At 41.7% G+C, this 20,232-nt stretch overlaps 1 protein-coding gene across 22 annotated transcripts in view; it reads left to right on the forward strand.

Moving 5' to 3' along the window:
- Positions 1–66: 66 nt before the first annotated feature.
- MARCHF7 (membrane associated ring-CH-type finger 7) overlaps positions 67–20,232 on the forward strand; it is a 33,562-nt gene continuing 13,396 nt past the window's right edge. For 16 of the 22 annotated variants that reach the window (XR_014784525.1, XR_014784524.1, XR_014784526.1 and 13 more), the window contains exons 1-4: positions 67–172; positions 6,003–6,165; positions 15,995–16,153; positions 19,537–19,711. Coding sequence is in view for 17 of the 22 variants with exons in the window: in XM_084811371.1 (XP_084667497.1) it covers positions 6,013–6,165; positions 15,995–16,153; positions 19,537–19,711 (487 nt within the window). In the remaining 5 variants the exon portion in view is untranslated. Of the gene's footprint in view, positions 173–1,441; positions 2,970–6,002; positions 6,166–15,994; positions 16,154–19,536; positions 19,712–20,232 lie in introns of those variants that run through there. The other 6 variants (XR_014784527.1, XM_084811379.1, XM_084811395.1 and 3 more) reach the window with 2 other exon arrangements.

The following is a 20,232-nucleotide window of genomic DNA, read 5'->3' on the forward strand; positions in this document are numbered from 1 at the left end:
GAGTCGGGTCCGTTGGCTCCGCGGTGATTGGCAGGCGGCGCTGGGGCGGCTCCCGCCCCGCCCATTGCTTCCGCGCGGGGCGGCCGCCATTGTCAGCGCAGCCAGCAACTGGGGGGGAAGCAGGAACGGAGAGCGGTAGAGGCGGCCGACCGACCGGCGGCGCGGCGAGCAGGTTGTGTGGCTCGTGTGTTGTGTTGTGTGGGGAGAGGCGAGCGGGCAGAGGCGTGCGAGGGGCGGTAGAGGCGGTGGGGGCGCTGCTTTGGGGCGGCTGTTGGTGCTGGAGGCAAGTGTCACAGTTTTGAAGCTGGAGTCTCCATCTTGTGTGTGTGTGTGTGTGTGTGAGAGCGAGCGAGCGAGCTGAAGCCCTTGGCCCAGTTTCCTTTCCCCTTGCAAGGCTCGGAGGAACAGACCTGACTCTGCAAACACCTCCCTGCCCAGCAGTCTGGCGCCACATATGTAAAAAAAAATCTCACGGGCATCCTCACCACCTTTTATGTACTTAGTCGAGGAGGTGAACTAGAAATCTCGCTTCACCCTTAAACGCGCCCTAAAAGAATGCGAGAAAAAAATGCAGCCGCTTCTATCACTCCACCCCCTCTTTTTCTTCGATCTTTTGTTTTGGGCCTTGTTTTTATCGCCCTTAAAAAAAATAAAAAAAAATCCAAGGAGTCTACCTGGCGGTGTACCCCATTTTGGCCACGTGACAACCCTGTGAGGTAGGTTAGGAACATAGGAAGTTGCCTTATACTGAGTCAGACCATGGGTCTATCTAACCCAGTATTGTCAGCACTGATTGGCAGCAGCTCACCAGGGTTTCAAACAGAAGTTTTCCCAACCCTACCTACCTGGAGATGCTGTGGATTGAACCTGGAACCTTCTGCATGCAAAGCAGGTGCTCTACCACTGAGCTATTCTCCTTACCTAGGTTAGCTTGAGAAAGAGTGTTTAGCCCACCCGGTAAGCTGCATGGCTGAGTTGGAATTGGAACCCCAGTTCCCTGGCTTGAATCCACTGCTATATCCCAGCCTTCCCCAACCTGGTGCCCTCCAGGTGTTGTGGACTTTAACTCCCATCATCCCCAATTAGCATGGCCAGTGGTCGGATGCTGGGAGTTGTAATCCAGAAACATCTGGAGGGCAGCAAAAGAAGGCTACTGTGTTCATTGCATCTCATGGGCTCTTGACAGTGTATATTGTCGATTACTTATATCAGTTACATGCTCTGAGACATGCTTTGATTGATCCATCCTTTAGAGTATTGTTTTCTTCCTCCTCCTCAACTATGTTCTGTCCTTAGGGGCCACTTGACACACATTCTGGAGCTGCTTGTTTTTTGTCACAAGCGAATGGAAATCTTAGAAGATTGTTCCACTTGGAAGAAATAGAAAATCTCTTTGCTCTACTTTGTCTTTCTCACTTTGTTAACCTAATTTGAATTTTGCACCCACACCCTCACTGACTGGCTGTTCTTGTTTAAGGGGGTAAAAGCCTATTGGCTCACTCAGCACCTCACAGGATTGCTGTTCTTGGATGTGTTCAGTTGATGACCAGTTGCTCACAACTGAGCATGTGACTTGTCTCCATTGAAAAGTATTGTGTTTAAGGTGGCTTGAGTTGATACAAGAAAGCTCTGGCTGTAGTCTGCTCTGAAATGGGATGCTCTCACTGCCAGTTGATACAAGAAGGCTCTGCTCTGTCTGCTCTGAAATGGGATGCTCTCACTGCCAGAATAACAACTCTGGTTCCAACCCCTGTGTTTAATGTAGTTGTGCCATGTACCACTGATTATCTCTACCCCTCTGTTTAAAATCTCTGGCTCATTTTAGAAGGGGGACTGGGAATATAGTTCTTTAGCACACCCTGGATCGTAACTGAAGTTTGGAGTAGCATTTTTCTTCTTAGAAATGAAAAGGCTGCTATCCTACTGGTAAATGGCTAATTCTAATCTGTAAGAAATTACTTTACTTTCAAGGACTGCTCTCATTAAGTGTGTTAACAAGTAAAGACAATTGTGGTAAATGGGTATGTTAGAATTTGCCATGGGAAAGATAAGAATCATGTTGCCTTATATGTGTGCAGTGGCTAAACTAAAGTGTTTTCATTATCCTGGTACTTCTAAATGTTTGCCCAGCCATATAGTTAAACTTCTGTTGGCACAGCTGTTGGAATACTTTGAACACGATAGGTGGATTCATGACTGTTAGCTCTCCTCCATAAAATAATATTTGCAGTCATTCTAGTGAAGACCTTCCCAAGATTGCCCCTTCATCTCTGGATGAGATAATGGCAAAAGTGCATTAGTAGGGAGCAAGCAGATGTATAAATTTTTCTCTAAGGAAGAACACTGCTCATTTAGATTTTTTCGGTACTGGGTAATGTGTGTTGCAATTAGGCCCAAATCCTTGCTATCGTTCAGTGTTGCAACCGCTCTTTGGAAACAAATGCTTCAAAGGAAGAAGTTAGAAAACTTTTTGCAGCCTTCACGGATGGCAGCCTCCTTGTAGATTAGCTCCTCCTATTTGCTGCTGTGTTACTGTACCAGCTTCAAATATACTTATCTCCTTTTCCTGCCATTATGAGCAGAGAAGGAGGTTGGCCTCTTCAGTTGGATATATAATTTTGTTTAGTGAAGAAAGCTTAAGTTTTCTTCACCCTCAGTTTAGTCTTGGCTAGGACTAAACTAAACGTTATGGCAGCCTGACCCAACTTGTGCTGTGTTTAATTTATATAAAGGGTGAGGGGAGAAGAGAGAAGTAAATAGCTCTTTCCTTCAAAACTATTTCTCCCTACTTGTTTTTTCCCCAGTGGGTGCTGCTTCCACTCTTGGAGCCTAGTGGGAGGAAAACAGTGGGGCAAAGCAGTTTTCCAGGGAAAGTGTGGATGGAGGATTCGGGTCCTGCCCATACTGCACTTAAAATGGCCCTCTCCAACTTTGGTCGAAACACAAATCTTACACATCATTCTGCTGAGGTAACGTTTGGTTTGATATTTAGAACTTCCACAACTGTGTGGAAATGAAGCAACAGCAACTCAGCCTTGTTTCCCATTTCTCTTTAATAAATCAGTGTTGAATTGGATTTTGAAAAACCTTTCTAATGAGACTTTGATACTGCAGGCTGCTGAGATCCCATTGTTTTAGACCTCCACTTCACTGTGTAGATATGCGTCCAAGGTTGGCAAGATTTTCTTTTAAGCTGACATTTGGTAATTTCCCTGTACACGACACTTTCTCCAAACAGACCATGATTCAAATGGATCTCTTTCTCACTTTTTTTTAATATATTCCAAAAGTAAAAAAAAGAACTTGTACAATTTTCAGTATTGTGTAGCTCTTATAATTCAGATGAACACTTATTTGGAAACTCCATTAAAATATATTGTTATGATCAAGTGCCATTCAAAATATCGATATTTCTCTTGCATTTATTCAGTCAGAGGAATAAGCTCTTCTTGGAATTCTTTAGGATGGCAGTAGCACAGAATCTATATTTTGATCAGGAAAACATGAAGACAGGGTAATCTGATAGGTGTGAGCTCTGTCAAAGTCTCTCATCAGAGGTTCTTAAGAAAACTTTAGCAATCACGGATTGAGACAACAGATGGATAAAAGTTAAAAAGAGTAAGCAGAGACAAGAATAGAAGGACAGTTTTAATAAGAGATGGAAATAAACACTAGAGTCCCTCAGGGATCTGTATTAGCTGTCAGGGCTAGCTTAGATTGGAAAAAACAATGAGATGAACTTCGTGGAGGATACGTTTATCAGTGACTTGGCTATGATAGCAAAATGGACTCTTCAGCAGAGAAGTGGTATACTCCCAAGTACTGGATGTTGGGGACAAGTGGGACAGCATCACCAATATGCCCTGTATGAATATTCTTATATTGCTGGGCAAGATGGGTCTTGAGCTGATCCAGCAAGACTGTTCTTGTAGAACAAGGTGTGGGTTTTTTTTAGTGTTAATTGTATCTCTATCAGTGATAATCAGTTTGGTTTAAGGGATGATTAAATGATAGCATTTGTTTAATCAGTGCAAGTGATAATACAAATAGCAAATCAAGGACACTGGACTTTTAAACAAAGCATTTAAAGTAGACGTGGAGTGCAATCCTATGTGGATTCCCAATAGCCTCCAACTTGGAGGCTGCCAAGTATCCAATGCAGGGTGGGAGAACTGTGGAGGAAATCTTCACCTCCACACTTCAGTCACCCTGCATTTCTGCCAGATGGGCGATTTCTCCCACCTAGTGGCAGTGCCTTAGATGGGGGGGAGAGCCTGGGGCTGCCATAGAATACATCGTATCATAGCTGCCCCAGTCTCCTCCCGCTGTCCCTGGGAATACCCCCTTTCCCCCATCTCTGCTCTCTGTTTTCCGAGCACAGAAAGGTAGTCAGTGCCGGGAGGGGGAGGGGAGTGCAGTTTCCTGGCTCGGAGGCTGGAGCCAGGAAACTGAACTATCCTCTGCCCCTACAAAGGATCTGTGTGTGGGGGCATAGGATCGCTCCCTCCATGAACTTGGAAAAGTAGTTCAATCCCTAACATACTCTGCTACTAACCTTGGTGAAATGGGTAGATGTTGTATTATTCTTGAATTGAGCCACTCAGTTCTGTAATGTTGTAGGTTAGGGGTGGGCCACTTGTGGCCTCCAGATGTTTTGGTGTACAGCTCCCATCAGCGTTAGTCAGCATAGCCAATGGTGAGGAATGGAGAGAGTTGTAGGCCAAAACATCTGTAGGGTTATAATTCCTCACCTTTGGTACGTAGATATCATTAGCAGGTGGATATCATTGGCAGGGCACGCACAACAAAAAGTCCAAAGGCATGGAAACTTTTTTCAATGGCAGCACTAAAAGAGACATAGCAAGCTCTCTCTGTTCAGAGTTAAGATAGGAACAAAAAAGTTTAAAACATGGCTTGTGCAGTAGCAGACTTTAAGAGAAAACAAGCATCTTTAAGAATTAAATGCAGTGTGCAGAATAGCAGATAAGTTTACAAAATGAACTCAGCACAAAATGAACTCAAAACTTCTAACAGAGGCAGGAGATTGCCTGAACTATTTTGAATGTGAAACTTTGAGTACAATACATTTTTTCTGGCATAGCAACACCCTCCTTGCCCTTTCCACCATCCCCTTCTAAGCTGGATTGGCCATTTTATCTCCTATGTGAGACAGAAGCAGTTTTGGGATGTTAAGGGAATGGAACACCTGATCCTATGGCTCAGCCTCCATAAACTATAGTAATAAACTATGGTTTAACGAAACTGTACATTATGCCTTCACCTTTGCAGTGGAAGGTTATCTAAATGCGGATTCTTAACATAGATGAAAAGCAAGAATGAGGAAGATGCTGAGGCTAGAAAAAGGAAGGAACTGGTTATTCACCAAACTCAATGTGTTCAAATCAGAAGAGCCTGCCTGATAAAATGTTCCTTCTTTTATAGAAAATAAAAAAAAAAATAGGAAAGGGGAACTTAGGGTGAATGCCACCATTTTAGTGACACTGATGTAAATATGTTTGATGACCAAGAACTTTTAAATCTATTTTGAGGAGAACTTATCTGTGAAAATCTGCGAATTGAATTCTGCCCCTTCCAGCCCCAAACTGCTGCTTATGTTGTGTGAAATTTCATCATGTTGGAGCACTCTCTCTTCAAAGATGGCCAGAAAGTGTTCTAGACAATCCTATATCTTCTGTTTTTATTGCTATGGAACTATATGAAGGCAATATACATAATCATCACCAAAGTTAATGAAGGACAGCATGATTAACAGGCTGCAGTTTATTTTCATGTTTCTGATGTCTACATCTTGACTGACATAGCCTTATTTTGTGACTTCAATTTAACCTTAATATGTTGGTCCTCGGGTTGGTGTATGAACACTGGGGCAAAGATTACTATTGCAAATCATATGAACACTAAAACCATAACTTCCATTGTTATATTGCTACTAAGTGCACACTCTGTTATCTAATTGGGAAACCTGAATATTTGTTTCACAGTACAAAGAAAATGGAATCAAAGCCGTCAAGAATTCCACGACGAGTATCTGTACAGCCACCCAGTTCTCGGAGTGCTAGGACAAGCACTGGAAGTGGAGGAACCAGTTTAACTGATTCATATCATATGAGAGAGACTTCATTGAGACCGGAATCTGGATGCCAGGTAAATTTATATTTGGTAATAGTACATGCTCCATCTACCGTCAGCTGCTGAATTTGTCATCTGAACACTCCATGACAACTTGGTTATACAGAAGATGGAGAATAATTTTTATCTTCTTTTTGTTTCCCTTATGATTCTCCCATTTGAGCTTAATTAGGAATTGGCATAACTAAATATAGTCCCTCTATTTATCCCACTACCTTGGATCACTTACTTATTGATATGGAATTTCCTTAGTTCACTCTGAGGTGTCCAGTGGGATTCTTCCTTGGGAGAACAGCTATTGGGTTTTATAGGAGTGTAAATTTAGGCATGTAATGCTTGTCATGAAGACCAAATACTGTCACTTGCTTAACATTTAGCATGAGGCACAGTTATTAGGTCAGTCCTGTAGATCGGTAACTCTGAACAATATACTTTTTTTAAAAAGGGCAGAATTGGTGCATGATCATAGAAAGGCTTTGGGGCATAAATGCTGAAACAATTTTTTGGTACTCCATTTATTCCTTTTTCTGCCTTGGCAAATCTAGTGTTTGCCACTTCTTCTTTTCTCTGTTGCTTTTCTCTAGTCCCTGTAGGTTAGCAATCTTCAAAATGCAGGAAGAAATGAGGTGATTTGCTTGCATGAAAAAAATAAAGTTTGCGCGCACCAAGAACTAGAACTAATCTGTTGAACATATTTAAGATCTGATCCTGAGAAGATGCCTAGGCACACCTCTGAAGTCCTGAATGTTTTCTTATGATGCATCTCTTATTTTTTGCACTGTATGAACGACAGACCTCTTCTTGTACCCAGAAGCTATTGTAAGGTTTTCAAATAAGTAAATAATATTAATATTCGTGCTGTTAAAAAATGGTAGTATCTTACAAGAACATGCACTAGTCTCCTGTTCTGCTATTAATTGGGAGCTTTTATATATTAGAATGCTGGCTGTGCAGTTGCGTGGCCAAAACAGTACTGAAGTCAATTCAGTAAAGATTCTGTTGAAAGTAGAACTACCATACGCGGTGCAAAAAATAGAAAAAAAAATATGACTCTTAGGCAACTGGGAAATAAGTTGTTGGACAAGTGGAATCCATTTTAGTTCGGAGTGACAACTTGTTAGCATTATTGGTCACACCAGAGTTCTGGTCTAAACTGGTGGGCTTGTGGAAAAAAGCAGGCAGAAATATAGATCAGTATCTAATTGATGGCTTTAAAAGTTTTGAAAAATCTAAAGCTCTAAAAAGCTTGGGAGAATAAAAATGGTGCAGAAATGACTTTAATGTAGGTGCCAAGTGAGTCTTCCTGGGGAAAGTATTCCAGAGACTGGGTACCAAAACTGAAAAGATTTCTTCCCCCATCCCCACCTGCCTTATCTCAGATGGCAGGGGCACCTGGAGGATATTCGTAGACCTTGAAAATGGACTGGGAGCCAGTGAAGTTGTTCAACATAGCCAAGATATGTTCCAAAACCTGGTCCCAGTTAGCATCTGTCTTGTGAACTCAGTTTCTCAGCTGTCTTCAAAAGAAGCTTCACATGGAATGCATTGCAGTACCAGAACATAGATAGTCAAGAGTAGAGACTATCTCTGTCCAGAAGACGCCACAGCTGATGCACCAGCTTAAACTAGTGAAATGCTCTCTGTTACCAATGCCACTTGGGCTTCCAACGCCAATGCTGAATCTATGAGCACCCTTAAATTGAGAATTTGATCATTTGGGAGGAGTGCAACCCCATCTAGATCAGAGGGAACAGCCGCTTCTTGGGCAAATGAACCACCCACTCACAGAACCTCTGTCTTGTTTGACTTGAGCTTCCATACACTGGCCCTCATCTAGTCCATTACTGTTCCCAGACACCAGGTTCAGTAACTTCACCATCGCACCTTTCTTGGATGTAAAACAAATGGAGCTGGATGTCACTTGGGGTTTTCTTTTTGGAGGGATAAGTGGGGTACAAATGTAATGGTGGCATCAGCATACCGACACCTCACCCAGTAGCATTATGTAGATATTGAATAGCATGGAGGACAAGATGGAACCCTGTAGAATAAGTGCCGTTGAATAGAGGCCCTCTAGCTGCACCTTCTGGGACTGGCTCTTCAAGTAGGAATGAATTCACTGATATACCGTGTCTCTAGCACCCAAATCTGAGAACCTATCCAGAATGATACTATGGAAGTCTCTGAGAGATCCATGAGAATCAACAGGATTGTACTTCTCTGTCTTTTTTGGCATAGGCTATGCATGAAGGTAGGGGTGGGCAACTTGTGGCCCTCCAGTGTTTTGGTCTACAACTCCCATGATTCCTCATAATTGGCTGTGCTGTCTAGGGCTGTAGGACGAAAGGTCACAAGTCGCCCATCCTTCCATTAGGGCAATCAAGGCAGTTTTGTCAATATGGCTAAACACATACTGAAATGGATTGAGATAATTGGTTTTATCCAGCAGCCATCCATTCAAGCACCTTGCCCAAGAAGGGGATATTTACAACTGGCTGATAGTTGTTGCAGTTCTCAGGTCCCAGGGAGGCTTTCTCTGTGAGTGGCCTTACAACCTGTCTTTTACTTTGGTTGGGACTACTTTGCAATGAGGCATTTATCATCCCCCAAATTTATCATCCAGTCAGTTCTCTTATGGTAGATGTAAGAAGCCAAGAGGCGCAAAGGTCTAGCAGACATGTAGTAGGCCAGAGTTCCCCAAACACCTTGTTAATGTCCCCAAACAGCAACAACTGGTGAATGGCAGCCCAGGGGACACTGGATATTGCACCTTCCCTGTGAGTTCATGCAAGAGGAGTAGTAGTTACTGAAGGGTTTTGTTGGGAATGAAACAGTTTCATTACAGAAGCAAAAGTAATGTGAGTTACACCTCCTCCCAGTCAGTGCTACAGCTGGGAATGAATAGCGTGGCTAAGATTGCATATTTCACTGCCACTTGAATAAGTACTGCTTAAACTTGTTTAGTAATGAATACTCTGCAACTTCAGTTGCTCCTATTAAGATCCTCCTTTTGATCAGCAGACTTCTTATGCAGTCTTAATTGGATAATTTTAGTAGTTAATGAAATGAATATAAATTAGTCATGAATGGCTCCATCTTCTTGCGTCCCCTTAGATCATTTACTTTTCTAGTGCAAGTTTCTAGGAAATGGCATTAAAGAAAACTCATTTCTTTTTAATGAACCCATTATGAAGTAGTAGTTGCACACTACTGTCTCCTTCACTCTCAGTCATGCTAGGACACACCTTGCACACAAGAATTCATTCAGTTAAACCATTCCCCCCATCCTTAGTGATGACTGCAGTGGAAGGGTGGGAATATGCATTTTGTAAATAAAACATTTCTAAGCAAAAGTTACACTCTATGGGAAGGAATAAGTTCAGTTTTTACCTAGCGTTAGACTGTGTGAGTCATGCAGGGTATGTGCATGTATCCCCTCCCTCCAAGGATGGGTCTTTGCACCTAGGTGTGGCTTCAGTTCTCAGTGAATTATGTGAGGTAAAATAAACTCAACTTCAAGCCACAGGAGTTTGGAGAAAGGTGGAAAACCTCTCCCCCTCCCCATCAAAACGTGGTGTGCTACGTGGTAGTCTTACCTAGCCCCGATCAGAATGGTGTCTCCAACTACACTCTTTCTCCTATACTAGTAATTGGGTGCCATTTGCTCTCATTTTAAAAGTGCTACTTTTGAACATGATTGTAGCACTTCCCCTCCTGACCCTGGTACTGGATGATCCAGCCTCCACTGAGAGGTGCAGTGCATCTGTGTGTGCAGAGTTCAGGAAGATGCATTATCCCCCCTGCCTGCCAGATTCTTAGAGTATACAGACCCCCACTCTTTTCCTTCCCACATATTCACAATAATTATGGATGTACTACTAGTAATAGACTTCCTACTGGGCAAATGCAACACTGTACTGCATGTTTGATATTTGGTAATAGGCTTTGGTGCAGACGATTGTCAATTTTCACAGCTTTACAATAAAAATCTGTATTGTTGAAAAAATGATAAATGGTGGACATTAGTATTTTTAGAACTAACCGATAAATTACTGTCCAATATATAGGATTCTTTATCCAGCTTTCCCCAGCCCGGTGCCATCCGGATGTCTTCAACTCCCATGTGGCCCAGTCAGTATGGCCAAGAGTTAGGAGTGCTGGGAGTTGTGGCTCAAAATATTTGAAGGGCACCACGTAGTGGAATACTGATTATACAATCTTAGATTTTTTCTTTAACTCTGTTTCATTTTCTCTGTACTTTCTCTTTTATCAAATTTCCTGTCATAAGCTTGTCAAGCTAGGTTAGTTTTATGAAGATTATGTAGTGCAGAATAGCTGCTTTAAAGCATTATCTTAGAAAGAATGAGCAGACATGGTTTGGTTTTCATTGGAAGAGGCATATAGGGAATTGTTTAGAGAGATAAACGTGTTGTGTACTCGCTTGCTTTTTTGGAAGTTTAGCAGAATTAAACCTCTAAAAATAGAAATGCTTCATGTAGCTACTTTTAACTTTAGCACTACTCTGTAAGACTGACCTATGAAGCAAGGAGTTGGAAGGGATTTGTAATTCCCTTCTCTCCCGCTTTTCTCAATATAGTTGCAGTAGATTATATAAGCAGACATCTTTCTGTGGAAATGTACATAAGAATGTCTTAAACATGTTGCTACTTATAAAATGGGTTGCATTCATTCAGCATTTGGAATCTTGGATAATACTTCTTTTTACTAGGGGATTATGCGACTTAGGCGGCCATCCTATACAGTCCTTACAGTGAAAAGGCAAATAATATAACCGGCTCAGCTCAATGGTCAGACCATTCCAAAGCCTAGGGGCTACAGAGATAAAGTCCCTCCTGCTAGACTTCAGTGTTCTAATCTGGTACAAGGCATACAGAGCAATCGCCACTTGTATATGGGCTGACATGGGGAGAGGCGGTTCCTCATGCATGTTGATTACAGAATCTGTAGGGTTACTCAGGTCAAAAGCAGCACTTCACATTGGGGCTAGAATTCATGTGGAGTTAGTGCTATTGGAACAACCCAGGTTGATATAAGGGTGCCTTCCAGTACCATCTGTTGTCTGATACTCACTACATTGAAATTTTTGAAGTGACTCATGGATGGCAAAATAATAGTTGGGGTGAGAGGCTAAAAAGTTATTTATTTATTTAATTTCTATACCGCCCAATAGCCGAAGCTCTCTGGGCAGTTCACAAAAATTAAAACAGATGGGAGAGTTGAAAATGTATATTCTGAGTACAAGAAATGACAGGATATGGACCATATGTAATACAAATCAGGCAGAGCTTCTCCTTGTACCATCTTCCATTTCAGTGCTTTCTGAAAGGCCAAAATATATGAGGAAGGAAGGCAGACTGGCAGGTATTGTTGTTATATTGGAAGCCTTCTTCACCTTGTCTCCTTGCAGATCTCTTTTATCTCTCAGGAAGACAATTGTCCTGGACTCTTCCATCTCCAACAGGCTGTCACTAAGGTCCATTTTAAACATGGTGCTAGATATTTTGATATTACTTGTTCAGGGTATGATGTGTTTGCTGTTGCATGTAAATTAGGGACAGCATCCAGTGGTGCCATTCCACTAGTGCAAATGACATCGCGCTAGGAGAAATTAGGTCCCAAATTATGCGCAAGGGGAGTATCCAACTAAAGTTACATTTGCGCAGTCGCTTGAGCAATCACTTTCAGGTGTTTGGGCCATCAGATATCAGTGTGTTCTGCTAGTGCAATGTGCAAACACTTACGCAACCAAAAGATTTGGTGGAGCTCTGCTAGTGCCATTTGACTGTGGAATGACACCATTGGATACTGCCCTAGGTCTTGGATGCATCTCTGTGCAAAATTGGCATGCCAGCATCTCTGCATTCCCAGTCACAGATCCCTGGTAGGTGAACATTGCAGGTGCCAGTAATGCAGTTTATATGTGATGCTGGGTGTGTTTTGTGTGTTTTTTAACCTGCCCAGCATCATGTTTAAACCAGGCCTCAGGCAGTAGTTCACCATGGTGATAAATTCTTGGACTAAGGAGGGTGAATGTTTCCTTAACAGAGTATAAATTAAGCCGTTGAGGAAGTAATGGTCCTAGAGTGAGTCTAACTCTTTTTGCCCTACTCCCCATATATCAGTGCTAGTCTTGCTGACTTAGGGCAGTACTGCTGCTGCAGTGGGGAGGAAGTCCTTGCTTCCTGGGCAAAATTTCTGCATTACTCCCCACTCTTCTGCATAACTCTGATCCTACTTGGAACATAGCTGAATGCAAGCAGAGTTCCTTCTGTGGTGGCCATCTCCTGTCAACTTCACAAAATAAATCCTATGTCTATGCCCAGAATAATACAGTTCAGAGCATGTGAACACCTGCACAAGCAGGTGGAAAAATGACACATTTCTTGATTTGTAATAGGTCACAACTAAGACAATAAGCCCAGTAGGATTTTGGTACCAGTCCTAGAATATAAATTTCTTAAGCCATCTAATGTTGTTGATTAAAAACTGCAAAAGTTGCAAAAGTTAGTCTTAACTGTGAGGTTGTTGTTCAGTCGTTAAGTCGTGTCCGACTCTTCGTGACCCCATGGACCATAGCACGCCAGGCCTTCCTGTCCCCCACTCTCTCCCGGAGTGTGCTCAAGTTCATATTCATTGCATCAGTGATGCTATCTAGCCATCTCATACTCTGCCGTCCCCTTCTCCTTTTGCCTTCAATCTATCCCAGCATCAGGGTTTTTTCCAGTGACTTTTCTCTTTGCATTAGGTGGCCAAAATATTTGAGCTTCAGCTTCAGTATCTGTCCTTCCAATGAGCAGTCAGGGTTGATTTCCTTTAGGACTGACTGATTTGACCTCCTTGCAGTCCAGGGGACTCATAAGAGTCTTCTCCAGCACCACAGTTCGAAAGCATCAATTCTTCGGCGCTCAGCCTTCCTTATAGTCCAGCTCTCACAGCCATACATTACTACTGGGAAAACCATAGTTTGATTATACGAACCTTTGCCGGCAAGGTGATGTCTCTGCTTCTTACTATGCTGTCTAGGTTTGCCATAGCTTTCCTCCCAAGGAGCAAGCATCTTTTAATTTCATGGCTACAGTCACCGTTTGCGGTGATCTTGGAGCCCAAGGAAGTAAAATCTGTCACTGCTTCCATTTCTTCCCCTTCTATATGCCAGGAAGTGATGGGGCCAGATGCCATGATCAGAGTTCTGTTAATGTTGAGTTTCAAACCAGCTTTTGCACTCTCCTCTTTCACCCTCAACAAGAGTGTCTTTAGATCCTCTTCGCTTTCTGCCATTAGGGTGGTATTGTCTGCGTATCTGAGGTTGTTGATAATTCTCCTGGCAATCTTAATTCCGACCAGTGATTCATCCAACCCGGCATTTCTCATGATGTACTCTGCATATAAATTAAATAAGCAGGGTGACAATATACAGTCTTGTCGTACTCCTTTCCCAATTTGGAACCAATCAGTTGTTCCATGTCTGGTTCTTACTGTTGCTTCTTGACCCTCATACCGGTTTCTCAGGAGACAGGTAAGGTGGGCTGGTACTCCCATCTCTTTAAGAATTTGCCAGAATTTGTTGTGATCCACACAGTCAAAGGCTTTAGCATAGTCAATGAAGCAGAAATAGAAGTTTTTCTAGAATTCTCTTGCTTTCTCCATGATCCAGCGAATGTTGGCGATTTGATCTCTAGTTCTTCTGCCTCTTTGAAACCTCGATTGTACTTCCGGTAGTTCTTGGTTCACATGCTGCTGAAGCCTAGCTTGTAGGATTTTGAGCATCACCTTGCTGGCATGTGAAATGAGCGCAATTGTATGGTAGTTTGAACACTCTTTGGCATTGCCCTTCTTTGGAACTGGAATGTAAATGGACCTTTTCCAGTCTTGTGGCCACTGTTGAGTGTTCCAAATTGGTTGGCATATTGAGTGCAGCACTTTAACAGCATCGTCTTTTAGGATTTTAAATAGCTCAGCTAGAATACTGTCATCTCCGCTAGCTTTGTGGTTAGTAATGCTTCCTAAGGCCCACTTGACTTCACTCTCGAGGATGTCCGGCTCAAGTTCAGTGAGCGTACTATCATGGCTATCAGGGACATTCAGATCTTTCCTGTATAGTTCTTCTGTGTATTCTTCCCACCTCTTCTTAATCTCATCTGCTTCTGTTAGGTCCCTGCGTTCTTTGTCCTTTATCAAGCCCATCTTTGCACAAAAGTTTCCTTTGAGATCTCCGATTTTCTTGAAAAGATCTCTAGTCTTTCCCATTCTATTGTTTTCCTCGATTTCTTTGCATTGTTCATTTAAGAAGACCTTCTTGTCTCTCCTTGCTGTTCTCTGGAACTCTGCATTCAGTTGGATATATCTTCCCCTTTCTCCCTTGCTTTTTGCTTCCCTTCTTTCCTCAGCTACTTGTAAAGCCTCCTCAGACAGCCACTTTGCTTTCTTGCATTTCTTTTTCTTTGGGATGGATTTCGTTGCTGCCTCCTGAACAATGTTACGGACCTCCGTCCAGAGTTCCTCGGGCACTCTGTCTATCAGGTCTAATCCCTGAAATCTATTCCTCACCTCCACTGTATATTCTTCAGGGATATGATTTAGGTCATACCTGAATGGTTTAGTGGTTTCCCCTACGTTCTTCAATTTAAGCCAAAATTTTGCAATAAGAAGCTCATGATCTGAGCCACAGTCAGCTCCAGGTCTTGTTTTGACTGACTGTATAGAGCTTCTCCATCTTTGGCTGCAAAGGACATAATCAATCTGATTTCGATATTGACCCTCTGGTGATGTCCATGTGTAGAGTCGCCTCTTGTGCTGTTGGAAAAGAGTGTTTGCTATGATCAGCGTGTTCTCTTGGCAAAACTCTGTTAGCCTTTGTCCTGCTTCATTTTGTACACCAAGGCCATGCTTGCCTGTTATCCTGGTGATTTCTTGACTTCCTACTTTTGCATTCCAATCCCTTATGATGAAGAGGACATCTTTTTTTGGTGTTAGTTCTAGAAGGTGTTGTAGGTCTTCATAGAACCGATCAACCTCAGCTTCTTCGGCCTCAATGGTTGGGGCATAGACTTGAATTACTGTGATGTTGAATGGTTTGCCTTGGATTCGTACTGAGATCATTCTGTCGTTTTTGAGTTTGTACCCCAGTACTCCTTTTCCCACCCTTTTGTTGACTGAGTCCTACTCCATTTCTTCTAAGGGATTCTTGCCCACATGATGACCCATATGATGGGTCCATATGATGCCATATTCATATTCATCCATATTCTTGCCCATATGATGGTCACCTGAATTAAATTCACCCATGCTTGTCCACTTTAGTTCACTGATTCCCAAGATGTCAATGTTCAATCTTGCCATCTCATGTTTGGCCACCTCCAGCTTACCTTGATTCATTGATCTGACATTCCAGGTTCCGAAACAGTATTGTTCTTTATAGCATCGGACTTTCTTTTCACCACCAGACACATCCACAGCTGAGTGTCCTTTTGGCTTTGGCCCAGCCGCTTCACTCTTTCTGGCACTACTTGGAAATTCCCTCTGCTTTTCTCCAGTATTGGACACCTTCCGACCTGAGAGGCTCGTCTTTCGGCGTCATCTCTTTTAGCCTTGTGATACATTCCATGGGGTTTTCTTGCCAAGAATACTGGAGTGGGTTGCCATTTCCTTTTGTCAGAACTCTCCGCCATGACCTGTCCGTCTTGGGTGGCCCTGCACAGCATAGTTTATGGCTTCACTGAGTTACATAAGCCCCTTCGCCACAACAAGGCAGTGATCCATGAAGGGGTAACTGTGAGGTATAATGGCTCAAACAGAAGGTTGAGTTAACTATATTGCTTTGTAGGAAACTAGCCGGTTGCATAGTTCCAGTAGAGACTGGGCAATTGGAGAAAGTGAAGCATATGAAAGCCCATGGAAGCTTCCAGCTTCATCTCCAACTCGCTACACAGGAACACGTGATCGTCCATGGTCTGGAAGATTTTTGGGAAGCAGAAACAGATTGGTAAGAGTTGTTAATTTGTCTCTTAAAGGTTTACTTTAAATGCTTTCCAAGTTATGAATAACTGCTTAATACTCAACTTCGATGTTAAACTAATTTCTCATAAGCATGTTTCAAAGAAACATGTAAGCAGTATCAGTAGTCTAGTATTGTGTTAGACGCTACAGTGGGATTGCAGAAATGTAGTTGAATCTTAGAAGGTTGAGATGTGTCTAGAAAAATTGCACTAGAAAAATCTAGCCATCTGTGAGCATATCCATGTTTGGCCATTGTGGACTTTCTGAAATACTGTTTCATCAACTTTCTCTTAAATGTTTTAGTTTTTGTCTTGCTACTGTTATCTCGTAATTTTTACAGGCAGTATGTTATTAGTTGCCCTACATACAGGGAGGCAAGTTCGCTGTAATTTTTAACCACTACAAAACATGCCTCCACAACATTATCTCCGCAAATAATTTTTCAAGTTCACCATGGGCAGACAAATCTAATTTGTTTGCTCTTTAAGTCAAATCAAATGTACTTGGGTTTTTTTCATACTGGACATAAAATCCGCTTGTGGTTACATTTTAGCCATTTCACCCATGCTACATGAGATCATCGTGTTTTAATTGGCTGGCAATAGGTAGGAACAGAGAAATAGAGGCTATAATTGATGGGTTAAGTCCCCTTGCCTCAGCTAAATTAAGTAGTCAGCCTTTTTGTGGAAAAAGCCACATTCCATAGCCATTCTGTTAAAAATACGTTGGGATTTTTAGGTAAATTCCTCAGCTTGTGGTGAGGCTTGCCTTTAACTATGATCACAGTTACATTTCTAAGTTCTTAGCAGCATGTAATATTTACAAGTGCCTATAGTTGGCTAAGCAATGTACAAAGAATGGGAGAGGCGCTTACCTAAATCTTAAAATCTAAAAGAAGAAAACAGGAGGAAGAAGATTGAGTGAAATTTAATGTGCATAAAATAGATTAGTCCTATTCAGGTGTTCCCTATAATACAATTAACAATTGCATGAATGGGAGAGCTCATACCTGCTGGCCATGCCATCTATATATTGAGAGGGAGCCTGCTCTGTGTGCAAAGACCTCCCTGTGATATGGAAGCCTCCATGATCAAGGTTCCACATTGTGGTGGGAGCCTACGCACATAGAGCAGGCAACCCTCTGCAAACAAGTTCCCTAGTCTGTGGGTGGCAGGGGAGGAGTGGGGCCATCAAGTATGGCCCTGCTCTCCCCCTCATGTGATTATTGTGAGGGAGAATAACTGAATAGGGCTATTGATTATGTGGGATGGTGTATAACTGGGAATATGTGAATAATCTCTTTTGTATGAGTTGCTTTGTGCCAGCTGTCCCTCCTCTGCATAACTGATCTGTCCACAGTCATACATATCTTGGTATCTTCTTGGCTTGACTGATGGACATTATGTTGGGCTATCCATATGCATAGTTCAAAAATTGTGGCTGCCTTGCTGGGGACTGGAAGGAGCCACAAGTATCATATTTTTTAGTGTGTGTGTGTATAAAATTCATGAACTAGTTTAAGGTGTTGGTTGTTGCATAGAAAGCTTTAAGTGGTCTGGGCCCAGGATACTTAAAAGAACATAGGCACTGTCCGTATGAATCTCACTCCACACTGATCACCTAGAGAAACTCTTCTTCATATTATTGGAAGCAAACTAATTGCCAAGTGAAGGACCTCTTTTGGAGTGGTGCCAACCCTGTGAAACCACCTTACAAAGGAGACACAACAGGCCTAATCCATTTAGCTTTTTAGGAGGTTAGTCAAAACTTTTTCTGCCAAGCATTTGGGGCAGGCTGATCTGATTAATAGTCACTGATATTAATTGGGGGTTCAGGTCTGATTTTTAGAAGCTTCTAAATATTGCTTTGTTTATGCTTTTTCTTAAAGGCAGGAAGGGGTGGGTGGGAAATGAAGGGAAACTAAGGATGGAGGCATGTGCCTATAGAGAGAGTTCTTCTAAAATGTTTTCCAAAGTAGCAAAATATAACAAAAACAAAGTGTGATAAGTACATAAGAAGGAAAATCATGAAAAGCCTTATGGTATACTAATCTTTGGGAGAAATTTGGCAACTTTTTCAAAAGAAAGTTTGAAGTTTTAAATATTATTAAAATTATTTTAAGGAGTTGGCATATTCCTCATCCTGAGATGGCAAATTAATTTTATGTATACTTAAATGTATATCCTACTTTAACAGTTACAACTCTCAAAGTGGCTTACAAAAGATAAAATAATGTAAAACAGCATAAACCTTACCAAAAAAAATCAAATACTTGTAAATGGAAAACATCATGCTAAACATCAGCAGCAAAGCATCTGAAAAGCAACAGTTTTCAAGCCTAGCAAAAGCTTGGTAAAATAAATGCTACAACTGAAAGCACACTGTTTATAGTAGGCGAAAATCATACTGTCACTGATGGCACCTGCATATAATTCCACAGATTACGTTAATGGGGAAGGCAACATATGGGGAAAAGCAATCCTACCATATCCAGGGTCTAGGTAATTTAGGCTGCAATCCTATACCCATCTGAGAATAAGTCTGTCTGCGACTTACTTCTGAGAAGACATGCATAGGGCATTGAAACTCAACACAAAGTTGGCCTGGAAACAAACTGGCAGCTAATGCAGATTAAAAAAGAACAGGTGTCAGCATGTTTGGTTCCAGCCAAGAGCTGCCCTGCTGTATTCTTTAGTAGTTGAAATTTCTGAACTGTCTTCAAGGGCAGCCTAATGTACAGCTCATTGAAGTTGAGAAGCTACCAGAGTATGTAAGACAATAGCTGTATGAACATGGAAATGGATAGTGCAAAGTTGAGAATAATTGGAGGAAAAACTATACTAGTTGAACTGGGTTTTGCTTTAAGGCCTTTTGAACTTCTTTCTGTGGTAATAAAGTGGTTATTTATATCCTTTAAAAATTGTTTAAGCAGGAAATAGATTAAACTTGTAATGATTTAAATTTCAGAGAGATTGCCTGAATAGTAAGAAAACCCCATTACTAGGAGTTTTTAAGTTGGTTTTGCAATTAAACTGGGTTAAGTTACCAGAGATGGTATAGAAATAACACTTTCTGTCTAGGTTCTGGTTGTAGATCAAGGAGACCTTTTGAACTTCCCCTCTGATTCTGTAATGTAGCCTACTCATATTGAGACTTTAAAAAAAGAGAAAGGGAATAAATTTTTAATGATAGTGCCTAATTCCTAAAGGTAAGTCTATTCTTAACATACCACTTACGTACAAGTCCTCTTTATTATCTTACCCAGACGTTTTCACTTAATATTTTTGATTTAATCTTCTCTAGTTTATTGTTGTAGACTGTGTTCTGTTTTGCAGAAAAACATTAACTGTTTCAAAATATTGTTTGTAGTCTACACCATCATCTTCAGCTCTTACACCTTCCTGGTTTGGTGACTCTGAAAGAACTCAGGGAGCATATTCTTCAAGACTGCATAACCAGCAACAGGATACTGATTCTAAGAGACCTAAACTTTCTTATACATCTACCTCTAGTGTGAGAAGTAATGGCTTAAACACAGTTTCAGGTAAGTGTATTAAGTTTATCTTGTATACCAAAGCTTGTTAACTAAGAAGTCATGCTATTATATAAAAATAATAAGGATCCTTGTGGCACCTTAAAAACCAAGGGTTGTATCCAGTTGTGTCCTTCTACTGATAGAAGGCTCTTCCATCAACAGAACAGAGAGGGAGGTGATTTTCATTGATTCCCCTTCCACCTTGTGCCACCTCCCACACTGTTCCAAAGGATTCCCCAAGCCTCTAGAGCAGATTTGAGGGAGGAGAAATGGGAAAATAACGTTTCCCTCCACATTCCTCTGAGAGAAGCCTCCACTGGATCAAAACACCTTCTGTCAGTGGAGGGATACCATTGGATACAAAACTACTAAATTTATTATTGCATAAGCTTTCATAGACTGGAGTCAACTTCATCAAATGCATCGTGCATATAGTATTAGATGTGATTATACATAATGGTTTCCAAAAGAGCTACTTGTGACAATGAAATAAATGGAAAGCTTTTATTCCCAGATCGGAGTTTCTGGCA

Source organism: Heloderma suspectum, chromosome 1 (assembly GCF_057233095.1).
Source record: "Heloderma suspectum isolate Gila_16-S chromosome 1, 16-S_ref, whole genome shotgun sequence".
In the NCBI taxonomy this organism is placed as follows: domain Eukaryota; kingdom Metazoa; phylum Chordata; class Lepidosauria; order Squamata; family Helodermatidae; genus Heloderma; species Heloderma suspectum.